We start from the raw sequence: 14877 nt of genomic DNA, 5'->3' as shown, positions 1-14877 counted from the left end.
CTAACTGCCAAACGTCGACCCTCCAGCCCCAGAAGTAGCGGTGCCGCCTTCTCAAAGGCGATTGGGCGAAGAGCCGGAAGCGTTGCCGTGGAAACGCTGGGGACGCGACTGAAGAACTGGTGCGGAGGTCTTACACACTTTGCATCCGAGCCTTAGGCGACGATGGCGGCGGAGACCTCGGTGCCATCTCTGCTTGCTCTGGCCGACCTCCTCTCCGGTCCCCGCGATGAAGACGAGGAGGAGGACGAACTTGGCCAGGTGAGGAGCAGCCTGTCAGCAGAACTCCCTCCCCCCATGGCAGGCAGGCAGGCAGGCAGGCTGGTTGAGGAGCCATGGGCGGTCAAGCAGACGGATAGCCTTCTCGATCTGCCGAGGGGCAGTCCGCAGGCGACGGGAGTCATTCGGGGATTGCTCCGGAGGCCCGCAAGGCCGCTGCGTTGATCCCCCGAGAGGCGGACGAATCAGGTTGCCAGCTCCAGGTTTGGAAATTCCTGGAGATTTGGGGATGAAACCTGGAAAGGGAAGGGTTTAGGGAGAGAAGGGGCCTCAGTAGTGTATGATGCCGTGCAGCCCACCTTCAAAAGCTGACATTTTATCTAGTGGAACTGATCTCTGTGGCCTGGAGATCGGTTGTAATTCTAGGAGATCTCCAGTCACCACTTGGAGGTTGGTAACTTGGGGATAGCTTCTGCCTGACTCTCCTAATCCAAGGAGGGTTTAGCAGAGCACTGTAGTATGTTAATCTTGGTGGACACAGGCACTTCTTTTGCAGGGTTCATCTTCAGCAGCAAGCAACATGGGGCCAGGGCATATTGGACCTCTGAAGACCATGGAGCCTGCAAGTAAGTCGGCCTTTAGGCACCTTGTGTGTACCTCCATCACCAATGAGCTGGTGGACGGGTGGGAGGAGACACTGAAAAAAGGGCATGGAGTACGGCATGCTGTGGTAAAGGAGTGGGTTGTGCATCCTTCCTAGACAGAGATGCATCAGTAGTGTCTGCAGCAAGGGCCTCTCTAGGAGAACTGCTCTGGTCCTCCTTTGCACATAGCTTGTGAGAACAGGAAACAGCAACTTCCCTGGCAGGGCCTACTAGGCAAAGCTTCCTTTGTGCAGGAGGATGTAATTGAAGAAGCATTGTGGAGAGACATTTTTAGTTACATGGAATAGCTATAAATATATTTTTATATTTTTTACCCAGGATGAGGCAAGGTCAAACCGGGATTTTGAAAAGAATGCTGGATATTTGGACATGTGTGAAGGCAAAGGTCAAACGGCTATGACCAAACCCTGCCTAACATGGCATGTTAATATTCCCTATTCTTGATTCCTACTTTAAAGCAGGATTCATGACAGAAGCTTTATAAAGCTCTTATTGAGAAATGGAAGTATAAAATAATACCTTTAGCTCAGTTCATCATCATATTTTATTTAGCAACTTGTTACACTTCTTGTGATTGTACATTTGTCCTGTTATTTTCTAGTATTGAGCAGCATTTTTCTGATGCTGTTGTTGTAGTTTATCTGGATTTCAATAAAGCTTTTGACAAGGCTCCTCATGATGTTCTGATGGGTAAAGTGGAGGACTGTGGACTGGACTCTAGAATGGTTAAATGGACAGTGGACTGGCTGGATAACCACACCTAAAGAGTAGTTGTCAGTGGTATCACCTCTAATTGGAGGAAGGTGTCCAGTGGAGTGCCACAGGGCTCAGTTCTAGGCCCAGTGCTTTTCAGCATTTTTATAAATGATCTGGAGGAAGGTGTGAAGGGTTTCCTCATTAAATTTGCAGATAACAGCAAACTGGAAGGAGTAGCAAACACCCCTGAAGATTTCAATTTAATGAGGTCTGAACCCACTGGAAAAGTGGGCAGATTTGAATAAGATGCAATTAAACAAAGGATAAGTGCCAGATTCTACACCCAGGTAACAAAAATGCAAAGCATGCATACTGGATGGGGAATACACTTCTGGGGAGGATTGTGTGTGTGTGAACAAGATCTTGGGATACAGGTGGATGAGAAGCTAAATATGAGCAGTCAATGTGATACAGCAGCAAAAAAGCAAATACAATCTTTGGTTGTATCAACAAAAGCATAACGTTATCCTGCAATATACCACATTGGTCAGACCCCAACTGGAGTATCATGTACTGTTCTGGAGGCCTCTCTTCAAAAATGATGCGGTCAAATTGGAACAGGTACAGAGAAGAGCAACCAGCATGATCTCTGGTACCAAGCCCTACAAGGAAAGAATAGGAGACTTGGGAATGTTCAGTTTGGAGAAGAGACAGTTGAGGGGAGACATGATTGCTGTACTGGCGTAGTCCTCTAAGGGCCAGGGGCCAGAGTGTAGAGACCAGTCACAGCCAGGGAGCAAAGAATAATTAGGGTCAGAGTTCCAGAGATGCCACAAGTCAGGTCTAGTCCAAGGGTAAGAGTTCCAGAGAAGCCAGGAGTCCAGTCCAAGGGTCAGAGTTCTCGAGTTTGAACAATAGCAAGGCCAGTGGACCAGCTGTGAAACATGCTAATTGCTTCCACAAACTGCTGCTCTTTCCAGCAGTTTTTATGACAAAGTCTTAAAAAGCTAATCTGTCAGCCACTTACAAGGCAGACATCCTGAACTGACTCATTCATCCTGGTTGTTTGACAGCTGTCACTGCCTCATGAGCCTCACACTCCTTCTGCGTCCTTGTAGCTCTAGCCGTCTCTGACAGCGTGGGCACTGCAAGGGTGTCAACGAAGAGGGCGGGGAGGAGTGGGCTTCTGCAGCCTTGTTATCTGCATCAGAGTTCCTTGACACTGCATCTTTTACAGCTGAAGTCTGCTCTGGTTGATTAGCCAGCAATTTCTCCTCCTCAAATTCAAGGTCAGCTACAGCTGGGTCAGTTTGGGGGCAAATGTCTGATGACTCTTCACTGAGCACAGGCCAAGGCTGACTTACCACAATTGCTCTCTTTAAGTATTTAAAAGGTTGTCACTTAGAGGAGGAAAGGGAGCTGTTCTAGTTGGCAACAGAGGATAGGACTCACAATAATGAGTTTACACTACACAAGAGAAGGTACTGACTGAATATTAGGAAAAAACTTCTTTGTGTTATGTGGTGGAGAATACAGGCAGCCAACCTGCAGGAGGACACCTCACACCCTGCCATGGACTGGATTTGGTTCAGCCACTGAGCACCAGGAGCAGTTGGTGAGGGTAGCCCAACAGCGATGCAATGCCCAAGAAGCCCTGGCACAGCAGCAGCCTAGGCTGCCCTGATAAGGGAGCTGCAGCAGGCGTGGGAGGCTTGCTCGGACAGAGCCACAGCCGACGGAACAGGACCTGCGGGAGGCACCCTGGGGATGAGCCAAACCCCCCCCCCCCATTTCATCTGGCCAAACTAGGGCCCAGTGATGAGGTGGACACCCACCTAGAGGCATTTGAGCGGACCACAGAGGTGGCCCATTGGCCACTTGACCAGTGGGCCTTCATTCTTAGACCCTTCCTAATGGGGGCAGCCCAAGCAGCCTTATGGGCACTACCCAGGGAAGATGGAGCCAAGTATAAGAAGCTGAAGGAGGCCATACTGCATAGATAAGAGATAACGCCGGAGTCCTACCACCAGAAGTTTTGGACACTGGCATATTGGGAGGGGACCCAGCCCCAAGCACTGGTTGTAGCCCAACAGGATGCCGCTTACAGATGGCTGAGGCCCACAACTGATGGGGAAAAGGGGGTTGTAACCCAGGTGATCTTGGAGCAGCTGCTGCAGATACTCCCACCCCAGGTTTGCCACTGAGTGGCATGCAACAAGACAGCTGACCTTAAAGGAGCCACCACATTGCTCGAGAACCACCTGGCAGCCGAGGGTGGAGCAGGCCCAGTCCGGAAGGCCTTACACAGAACCTGAGACAGGCTAACTCCCAGGTGGCCGCAGGGGAACAACTGGGTTCAGGCCCACCTGGGACCCTGACTTCCCTAGCCTGCCCGACCCACAGCACTGGCCAAAGCATCACTCCTACCTAGGAGACGACAAGGCCCCAGGTTCTACTTCCAGGGCAGCCAACTGAGGCCACACTGCCTCAGTGATATCTTTCCGAGGCTGACCCAAAGAGCCCCTTTCCCCTATCCTTTATCCCTTGGCAGGTACGACCCCCCCTTGTCCAACTGCCCCCCCACAGACCATCCTGCCCATCACTACCCTTGATAAAGTGACAGGAGAGGGCATGGCAGGGGGATCAGCAGACCCACCAGGACTGTCCAGCAGACCCCGACTTATCATTGGCCCAATAGGAGGACACATCTCTTGAGGTGTTATGAGAAGACATGGTGGTGAGTGAAGGGGCCATATGGAATGAACGCTGCACCCAGAGGTTCCCACGCATCATCCAAGAAGGAGGGGTCTGGTACCGCCAGGTCCAAGGCTAGGGGCGGGGGGAGGTACGGCAGCTGTTGATCCTGGAGAAGTATCGTGGAGAGTGCTGACCAACGCCCACTCTCACCAGTGGGCTGGCCACCAAGGGGCAAAGAACATCCTCGCCTGGGTTCTCACCTACTGCTTCGGGCCATCAGTGTCCCAGGACATGAAGGAGTTCTGCTGGATGTGTGGAGTATGTCAGTATACAACAATGCGATCACCGCTATCCCCACTGCCCATTACCCACACGCCCTTTGAAAGGATCACCATGGACTTCGTGGGGCTGCTTCCATGGACACCCCATGGATTTTGCTATATACTTGTGATCATGGACTATGCCACTTGGTACCCCGAAGCCATCCTCCTTCGGACCACACAAGCAGCTGGGGTCTCACGTGCCCTAATGCGCCTCTTCACCCAGGCGGGCCTGCCCCACAAAATACTCACAGATTGAGTATTGTACAGCCTCACTTACAAAACAGCTCTGCTGCACCCTGGGCATCCGTCAACTGTTCATGACCATCTATCATCCATAAATAGATGGTCTAGTAGAAAAGTTCAACCAAACCCTAAAGTCCATGCTCAGGAAACTTGCCCATGAGAAGCCGAGCCATTGGAACCTCTTCCAGGATCTGCTGCTGTTTGCCATCCAGGAAACACCACAAGCTTATACTGGGTACACCCCCTTTGAACTACTGTATGGGCACAAACCCCAGGGCATCCTAGACATCATGGAAGGCCATTAGGTGCCACAGGAGCCAGAAGCCGGGGTGCCTGCTCCAGAGTACGTCCAGCAGCTCAGGGAACAACTTGATCAAGCCCACCAAGAGGCCCAGCGGAACTTATGAGGGGCTCAGGAAGCACAACAGGCCAGATACAATTAAGGAACATGAGCCTGCACTCTTAAGGAGAGCAAAGAGGTGCTGGCGAGCCGGCAGGTCTTGGGCACAGGGATGCCTGGCAGGGACCTTTCTCCATCAAGAAGGTCTTGAGGCCCCTGTCCTACAAAGTGCAGTGTGGCTCCCTCACGCAAAAAAAGAAGATACACAAGGAGTGGTGGGAGCGGCCTGAGCCCACTTGCCACCTGGCAGAGGACTCTGAAGAATTACCCTACAGTGAGCTGTCCTGGAGCACGACTCCAACAGAGGAAGACACACTACCTGCACTGGACCCCAACCTAAGCTCAGGCCAACGGCTATGAGAGAACCCCAGCGTCTTCTCAAAATGCCCCAGCCAGACCACAGTGACAACCCCGGGGCAGGTGGCACACTCAGTTTGGCGGCCCATTCCCCAGAAACAGTGGGGCATCATGGCCCGCAAAGTGGATAATATGTGCCAATTGGGGGTCATCGAGCCCTCACACAGTGCCTGGTGGAGCCTCATGGTCTTGGTGCCCAAGCCGGAAGGCAGTATGCAATTCTGCGTCAATTACCATGAGATAAACAAGATTGCCCAATTGGATGCCTACCCCATGCCCTGAGCTGAACAGTTCATTGGACAGCTGGTGATGGCCCGCTATCTATAGGCCCTAGACCTCACCAAGGGGAACTGGCAAGTGCCAACGGTCCTGGCCAACAACAAAAAGACAGTGTTTGCCACCCTGCAGGGGCTGTTCTAGTTTAATGTCTTGCCCTTTGACTTTCACGGAGTAATGGCCACCTTTCAACGCCTGGTAGACACAGTGCTCTCGCAATGCCAGGGTCTATCATCATCTATAGTCCAGACTGGGACTCTGTGGACCAACCCTGGGAAGAGTTGTGTGGGGTTCCAGGAATTGAAATACCTGGGATTTTAGTGGGCCGTGGGCAACTGAGACCCTTGCTGGAAAAGGTCCTCTCCCTGAAGCAGAGCCCTCAGCCCCAGAACAAGAAACAAATGCGGCAGTTCCTTGGATTTGTAGGGTATTACAGCAAGTTTATCCCACACTTCGCTGGGCAAGTGTCTCCGTAACACCAGCCAGCAGACATCCAGTGGACCCCTCAGCACACCCAAGCCTTTCTCACCCTCTGGACTGCCCTATGAGGACACCCAGTCCTAGTGAACCTGGACTTTGACCGTTCTTTCATATTCCACATGGACACACCTAGATCTGGTTTGGGTGTGGTGATATCCCAAGAAGCGGAGGGACAAGAGTGGCCAATCCTGTTCATCAGTTGCAAGCTCCAGGCTGTGGAAACTAATTACACCACGCTAGAAAAGGAAGCACTAGTCATCAAGTGGGCAGTGGGCACCCTCCAATTCTACTTGACCCCAACCCCCTTTCTCTAGGTCACAGACCATGCCCCTCTATTGTGGATGAACCAAGTGAAAGACCACAATGGCCAGGTGTTGAGGTGGTACTTCTCACTTCTCCCTTTTTGTTTTCAGCTCAGCAAACCTACAGGCAGGCTGGAGGGGATTAGAAATAGCCAGGAGAGGCTAGAAGCGAAGCGACCCCTGGTGTGGCTGCCTAAGGCAGCCAGGGCAGTGGCTAGGTTGTTGGGGGCAGGACTAGAAGGTGGAGCCTGGGAATGGTGAAAGGATAAAAGGGAAGTCCACCCACAAGCTGGAGTAGAGAGGAAGGGGTTGGCTGGAGATTGCAGAGTGAGTTCAGAGCACAGCCAAGGAAGCAGTGAAGGATGCTAGGCATGTTAGCTCACCCCATGCTCTCTTTCTGAGACATGGGTCACCCAGCTGGTATCCACCTGGTCAATAGGGTTACAGCTGAACCTGCTAAGGTGAGTCCAAAGCAGGGTGAAGCTTCACATGTTAAGAGTAATTCAACAGTGGAATCAGCTGCCTAGGGATATGGTGGGTTCCCCTTCATTGGCAGTCTGCAAGGAGTGGCCGAATGAATATTTGTTGGGGGTGCCTTAGGCTGTTCCTGCGTTGGGCAAGGTTTGACTAGATGGTCTGTAAGGCCCCTTCCTACTCCGATTCTATGATATTAGGGACCAAATTGTTACTTTTGAGTATTTTACAAATGTTCCTGATTAATGGAAATAAATCATAAGTTAATATGTACTGTTTGAACTAAGATATGTTAGGTTTGGGAACCCAGCTGTTTAGAATTTCTCAAAATTTTATTATCCCTTGTTTGAGGACAGTTTCTTTGTAAAAATCTGCAGTAACAGCCTGGTGCTGGTTACAGAGCTGGTCACTGTGCCTGGCAAAAACAAATTGACTAAGTGGTTCTGTCTGCCTCCTTTCAGCCAACATCTGTGTGAAATATGGAAATAGCAAAGAGATCTGGAGTGCAGAAGAGGTACCAGAGGGATCAGAGTATGATGACTCCTGGGACTCCAGAGAACAACCTGAGTAAGTGCATTGAAGACATATAGTCCTCACGGGAAACCCTTTCCATGTAACCTTCCCCAAATGCTTTTCTTCCATTTCCAGATGGCTGTACTAAAGCTCATGCTGTGAATTTGCTTATTGTTATCAGTTAGGGGATGTGATTATTATCCTGTTGTTACATCAGATGCTTCCCATGTATTAAATTTGCCCAAGTTGGCTTAACTGTCGTTATTTCATAAGGCCTTGATTTACCAGAAGAAATGCCTCATGGGCAAACTGCAGAGTTCCCCAAAGGATGGTATATGGCTGAAGAGGTAACTCTAAAGTAGTTGAGAGGCAGACTTGATGTTTGCAAAGAGTCTGGGTTTAGTTCTGTAACAGGCACTGCCACCAGATCTGCAGACAAGGTTGTGCTTCCTACGCTGCCAAGGATTTGGGGAAAGCGCTCATTTTATTTTGCTTGGTTTTATTGGGTGAATTTTACTAAGCATGTTACATCCTCAACGTATACTCTTCAGTCATATTCCTCATTTGGAAAAAAAAATTAGCAAAAGAACATGCAGTTCCTGAATTTGCTGCATTCTGAATTAGAAAAATTGATTTGGAAGGGGAGAAAATCAGTTGTTGCCAAATGGAAAATAATTGATATTGGTTAAAAAGCTCTGCTCTGACTCACCTTGTTAGATGTTTTGTAAATGGTACCTAGGTAGTAATGGTATGCTAGAGGATTGATTGGCAGCCCTTTGGGAGTGTGGTTCCAGATCACTGTACCCAAACTGCTTTATGGTCTTGTAATAGTTCAGTATGAATAGCAGGCAGCAGAAGTTGTCTGTAGGGAGTGAGGGGAATCTGCCAACCTGGCAAAATCATCTTCAATTGATAATGGTGGCCTGAGGTCAATGGCCTTTGGAGAGAAGGCAAGCAGGTGGCCTTTAGAGCTCCATCTGAAATGCAGTAGATCCACAGGTTTCTGTTTGCCCCACTGTAAGTCTCTGATCCCACTACAGTGCAGCTAGTATGCTGTATCCACTCCATAGAGTAAGTAAATGAAAGGTACCATGTCATATTTGCACCAAAGACCATGGCATCCCTGCTGCAATCCACCAGTCACTGGGCTCCAACAATGCCCCCTTCCCTGGCCAGCAGCCACTTGGCACACACCCATCCCTGTTGTCAGTTTGCTGTTGCCCACACACAGAGCACAAAGGGAGAAGACTCCCACACACAAACACTTGATAAAAAGGAAAATAATATAATCAGTAGGTGCCTTAAAGAAAGAGATTCAAGTCCTATCTTGCAACCGTGTTCCCTTTTGCCAGTTGTGCACACAGAGAAGGAACTTAGCTGCTCCAGACACAGTGCACCCATGTCTCTGCAATATGCTTGGTCAAGACATCCGTGATAGAAGGCACAGACTCCTTTCATACATTTCTGGGGGGTGGGCAGGGTGCTAAGGAGCACTAGCCTTTTGCCAGGCAACTGGAATGTGACATTAGGGAAATAACCTGTGAGCACTAACTGCACAGTCACAGAGAGCATCCTGTCAATCCTTCCATAACTCACTGGGAAAGGGACTCAGGTGACAAAGAGAAGCCATGGGTTCAGATCCCATCAAGGACGATACTGGCAAGAAGATAAAACAACAAACTGATTAGTAGTGAAACAGAAGGTGGGTCCTGAGGTGGAATACCTGTAAGAGATCTGAGCAAAGCAGTGTTACACATGTTACAACAGTGTTTGTTCTCTTCTGTGGTTCTTTGTGCACAATGCTCCCTTGCTTTGCAAAGTGCCCTTTTTCTTGAGTTGCCATCACCCAAGTTGCTCTGTCTGTGGTCTAAAGCCCCATACCACAGGCCCCATCACCTGAGTAATGAGTGTCTTGGTTTATTTAGTGCTTTTGGAAGCTGTGATTGGCATCAGGGCTTGGGGGGCAGGGTGCAAGGCTGGGAGGGCAAAATTGTATTTTCACTCTTCATGTGTTATGTAGAATTTTTAGATGCACTAGGGTGGTTGTTGGTCTAATGATCCTCCCAAGGCTGGTGTCAGCGTACCCTGAGGTAGGCACATGTCAGGGCCCAGGCCTTCTGGTGGGGTCTAGTGCTGCCAACCCTATATGTGCACCTCACCTGGTGTTGACCCATGTACCACTTGTTTACTATCATTTTGCAACCAGTGCTCCCAGCTGCACGTGCTGCCCAGTGCCATTGGGAAAATAGTGTGTGAGTGGCTGAGAGAACAGGTAGTGGGAGGGCTCTGGAGTAGAAGAAGGATGTAGAGTAGGTGGGGAGGACATGGGTGGGAATGAAAGTATGAGCTGGGGAGGGGACCCTTGACACTTTCTGCCCAGACTCCGCTAAAACCTAGAACCGCCCCTGGTTTCACTAGGGGCGGGAAGCAGACTAGGTAGGTGTAGAATGCTAAGCCCCACCGTGCCTCCAATATACCCTTGCTGTCATACATTTCTACACTAGCAGAGCCCCCTCATCACTTGGCACTGGTAGATCTTTCAGTGTAGGACTTAGTCGCCATCTGAAGCTATTTAACGGCAGGGTTTGGGGTCAGGCTGTAAACATCTGATGATGCTGACAAAAGCCTACATTTGTCAATGTTTAAGGTGCCAGAAGATTCTTTTGTTTTTGCTGTAATAGATCAATTTAGCTGCCCCACTGAAGTCTGACTAATGTTGTCTTTTATCAGATATGAAATTTTGTTCAAGCAGCAGGTGGCAGCTGAGGACCTGTTCCTGGGCATGAACAGAAAGGACCCTTCCACAGCCTGTTGTGAGGACATGCTGGTAAGCTGGGTCATGTACCACTGGGCTCTTCTTGGTTTCCGGTGTCCTTGTTTGCCTTCGGTCTTACAGTATTCTGAAGTAGACTGCAAAGCTATGGACGAACACACTGGTGACACACTGCAATTGTACAGGCTACTGTCTCTTCTCCAGGAGCTAACATCGGATCTGATTTCCTCATACTAAACAGAACCATAAAGGACTTCTTGTCTCCCAAGCAGTCAGACCCACCCAGTCAATACCATCCAAAATCTTGTGTTTCATTTCAGATTAAAATCAAACTGCCAGATACGAAGGCTTCAGACATCACTCTTGATATCAAGGAAAAGGTTCTTGATCTTCGGAGCCCCCAGAAGTATGTGGGTAGTGGAGGGTTTGGCATATTTCCTTAAGCAATTGCCCCAAATTCTTCAACAGTTCCTTATTTGTTCAGGAACTGCTGCAGCAGGAAGGTTTCTGCACTCCAACAAACCATTCTTGGTCATTCACAGACTTAGATGAAGAACTAATTGTTTGTAGCCCCATGTTTGCATGTAAGTGTTGTGAAAATGGGAAGCAGCAGCTGCCCAAGAGCTAGAAGTAAGAAAGTTCTTTGTTGGTGGGCGGTTTCTTATATCTATCGTGTTCCTCCCTGTACTTCCCAGTCCTTCCCCCTTCCCATCTTGATGACAATTGACTACTGTCTATCTCTTTCCTGTACTTGCAGTGCCCCGTCAGGAAGCTTTGCTTCAACGGAGCACATGGAAGCACAAGAAATCCTGCCACTCATGCTTCCTGTTGTAATACTGTGAACACTGGAGGGCACTTTGGATGGAGGGCCAGCCAAGACTTGGCTATGTGCCTCAGTCTTCTTTCAGATTCTGACTTTCCAATTGCCATATTTTCCAGGAAGCTCCTCTTGCATCTCCCACACCCTGTGGACCCCAACTGTGGAAAGGCCTGTTTCCTCTCTGAAAATGGCATTCTGGAAGTCACCCTGCGCATGAAGCGAGAGTTTGATTTCATCAACATTGCTTGAAGAGAATGGAATGGAAAGCTCCATAAAAGGGGTATTGATTGAGAGACTGTAAAAGACTGATTTAAGATTCTTCATAAGGCAGTCAAGCAAGGAAGGAGAAATCTTTTCCCTCTTCGTGTCAGAATAGGGTATTGCTGTTCACTGTGTTTCATCCTGTCTTACTCTGGAAGAAAAACAGGAGTCTGTCTCTCCTTCCCGTGAACATCCTGGCCTGTGGGTTTTAAATCCTGCTCTGAACTTTTCATTATGTCCCACAGACTGTAGCTGCTTTCTGAGATGTTTTATACCTATATCTTTACTGGGGGATAGGTGGAAGTGTGGCTTGTGCCAGTAGGCAGGGTGGGAGACCAATGGAGTGCAGATCCCAGGCCTGATCTGTATACTTGGGGAACAGGTAACCTTTCCTATTTCTAATTATTTGGTGACTTGTTCTAAGGATAATTAAGCTTCCTCACACTTAATGTGTTTGGGCAAATATCCTTTTGAAAAGTTCTGAGCAAAAAACGTGTTTTCCTACCTTTTGAAGTCTGCATTTTTTTCCCGGATCATCAAGTACAGTTGACGGCATTTTCCAGAGCAGGTAAAGAACTCCACCTTGTGAGAGGATGATCATGCTTAGGATCCTCCCCCCACTTTAGAAACCTGGAGGAGGGCTATATTAAAGCAGAGGGTGGCCCTTCAGTAGGAACAGGGCCGCAAAGAAAAAACATGAAAATGGAAGCAAAGATAATGTCTGTCAACCAAGATGTGCAAATTCAGCCATAAAAAACACTGCAAAATGCAGCGGCTTGCAACTGTTGCCCTTACAAGGAGGCCTGATACAGAACACTATAATCAGGGAGACAGTCTACCCTATAAGGAATGGCCCAGGTCTACACAGCGGGAAATAGAATAAAGAGGTGCAAATGGGTTCCCAGAGCCAAGACACTCCCATCAGGCATGATGCAAAGGGCTTTCCGGAGCTCCGAATGGGATTCTGCTTGTGCTTCAAAAGAGTCTTCAAAAAGCAAGCAAGCGAAGGAAGGTGGCAGCAGAGGGGGTGTGTGTATTTGCTTGATTCCAAGGTGGTATAAGCAGAAGGGTCTTGCTGCTTGTTCAGTCTGGCCATACAGATGCCCAGACATCACTGGGGGTAACTCTACTCTAGTAATAATTATGAAGGTGCTGCAAGAGAGTAGGTAAAAAAAGGTAAAGGTAGTCCCCTGTGCAAGCACCAAGTCATTACTGACCCATGGAGGGATGTCTCATCATGATGTTTTCTTGGCAGACTTTTTGTTACGGGGTGGTTTTCCATTGCCTTCCCCAGTCATCTGCACTTTATCCCCAGATAGTATACTTGAAAAATCACCAGAGGCAGACATTTTCATAACATCATGGGTATTAAGATTCCCGGGTATTCTGTGGCTGCCTTCTGCCATCCACCAGCATCTTGGAATGTAATTGGGAACATGAATAGGGGGCTCATGAACCCACTTCAGGAGAAGGTCTGGGTTTACTGTTGAGTCCTACAGGATATCAGGCTGCTTTCTCGTCTCTCTGTGCCCCCTGAAGTATCCTGGGGTGGATGAAGCTTGGCTGATCATCTCCTGAGTCCTGTTCAACTTTATTTACGGTGAGAGAGGCCCTCTTATATGACCAGAGGGAGGGCTGCTTGACACCCCTAAGGCGGGAGATACAGTTTGCAAGTTGCACTTTGCTTAGTTTCAGCCTTTGATGCTGCCTTGAAACGTGATGCCAGCAGCTAAGGAGCATGAAGCCCAAGGAGAGGTGTCGGTGTCTGTGTGCAGGGAAACAACTGCTGGTGGTTATATCTGAAACATGTTAGCATTACTCAGGGAAATCCCCAAGGACCGAATGTGCCGAAGTTGTGGAACGAGTTCCTTTAATGGTCAGGCAGGTTCTTTGGAGGTGTTGTGGGCCTTGGAGCCCTCCAGGAGCTTCATTAGAGATTCACAGAAAATAGATCAATGTCCACACTGATTGCCTGAGTGATCTCCTGGGAGAAGAAAGGATGCTAATTGAATCACAGGTGTTCACTTTGCCCAGAGAAATGGCTGGAGACTGCGCTCACATTAAGCCCCTTTCAGAGCAAAATCAACCTAGCTTAGGAAACTATCCTGACTCCTTAGCTGTTCCTCTCTTGCCAGTTCCTCTGGTGTGTGTGCCGGTCTCACAGGCAGGAGTTAGCTGCTGGTCAGGAGTGACGGGAACTCACTCACTATGGGGACTTTAAGGTCAGGATACAGGGACGGTTTAGGAGCTAATTGGCTGACTAACTTCACATCTTCTCTGTTTAAAAATCCTTCTTGCATCATGAATGCTTGGCAGCATCCCAGGAAAGGTGATAAGCAGAGACTGGCAACCTTCACACAAAATAAGTGGGAGGAGAGAAGGCGGACAGCTGTAGCCAAAGTCACGGCATGAGGGGCAAAGGTTGGAACAGGGTGATGAGAAAATGGAGCTTGGAGTGCCAATTAAGAGTTTTTTCTAGCAGAGCCTGAGCCTGAAGGAGGGATAGAGGGAGTCTGTGCCCTGGTGTTCACCAAGCTCAGAAAAGACATGGCTGGCACAACAGAGGGGCATTCTCCCTGCTCCAGCACTTGGTCAAGGGAGCGCTGGGTATTGAATTTGGCAACTACCCCAGCCAAGGCTGAAGAGCAGCCAAAGCTTTCTTTTAACCGTGGGGATCATTAAGAACTCTTGTTGAACTTTGTCATGTTTCTCCTCTTGCCAGGTGGAGGGATGGTCCCTTCTCTCCTGTTCAGCAGCTTCTTGGCAATGAGAGTGCAAAGAGGGCAGTTCTGTATCCGTTTGAAAAGGACCACTAGAGCAGCCTTAGTGACCGGTAGCTAATACTGACAATGTATGGAATCATTTCTCCAAAAGGCAAAACGGTTCGCTCCCATCAGCACTGAGCCTGGCAATGCAGCCGAGCTGGCATCACTGGTGGGGGACAATGGTAGGAATCTCCTCTGGAAACAGGAAAGCTTCTGTGGATGTTTGGCTGCACCTCTGTAAACAACAATAACTCTTAAAAGTGATGGTTGAATAAGTCAAACTGGCAAGCAGTAAATTGATGACCATAGCATAGGAAAGTAAGAAATATAACACATGTATGCAGTTCCAACAGCTGCTGTGAACAGTGGAAGAGCATGTGAAGGCCTCACTGAGTGTTTATTCTGGCCTGCTGTGTCCTACTTCTCAGATCTAGTTACAGAAAACTGTTAAAGACAGAGGAAAGAAGCACTTCATTCACCAATCTGGGATTGATCCTGTACCATTCATTAGCATAACCAGGCTGCAATTGACAAGAGGAAGAGCTGCTCTGGTAACCCATGCTGCCAGGCTCACCTCATTAAACTTTAACATTCCAAAAGTAATTAAAATTTTAAT

The 14877-nt window shown here is 48.9% G+C and overlaps 1 protein-coding gene across 2 annotated transcripts; it reads left to right on the top strand.

Annotated features, from left to right (window-relative positions):
- The first annotated feature begins 109 nt into the window (after positions 1 to 109).
- On the top strand, positions 110 to 14806 carry DNAAF6 (dynein axonemal assembly factor 6). 2 transcript variants are annotated; one of them, XM_054996566.1, is made up of 7 exons: positions 110 to 258; positions 773 to 842; positions 7591 to 7696; positions 10373 to 10469; positions 10736 to 10821; positions 11355 to 11515; positions 14219 to 14806. In XM_054996566.1, exons 1-6 carry the CDS (start codon positions 163 to 165, stop codon positions 11482 to 11484), a joined length of 585 nt encoding a protein of 194 aa, XP_054852541.1. In that variant the 5' UTR covers positions 110 to 162; the 3' UTR covers positions 11485 to 11515; positions 14219 to 14806. The 2 variants fall into 2 exon arrangements, with proteins under 2 accessions (XP_054852541.1, XP_054852540.1); XM_054996565.1 differs by lacking the exon at positions 14219 to 14806 and having other exon boundaries at positions 11355 to 11686.
- The last annotated feature ends 71 nt before the right edge of the window (positions 14807 to 14877 follow it).

This window comes from Eublepharis macularius, chromosome 13 (genome assembly GCF_028583425.1).
Source record: "Eublepharis macularius isolate TG4126 chromosome 13, MPM_Emac_v1.0, whole genome shotgun sequence".
Taxonomy (NCBI): domain Eukaryota; kingdom Metazoa; phylum Chordata; class Lepidosauria; order Squamata; family Eublepharidae; genus Eublepharis; species Eublepharis macularius.
This window is presented reverse-complemented; position numbering and strand designations above follow the sequence as displayed.

Coding starts and splice junctions, on each gene's coding strand:
- DNAAF6 (XM_054996566.1), top strand. CDS start 163: ATGGCGGCGGAGACCTCGGTGCCATCTCTGCTTGCTCTGGCCGACCTC. Junction 259..772: donor AGGAGGACGAACTTGGCCAG/GTGAGGAGCAGC, acceptor CTTCTTTTGCAG/GGTTCATCTTCAGCAGCAAG. Junction 10,470..10,735: donor CCTGTTGTGAGGACATGCTG/GTAAGCTGGGTC, acceptor GTTTCATTTCAG/ATTAAAATCAAACTGCCAGA.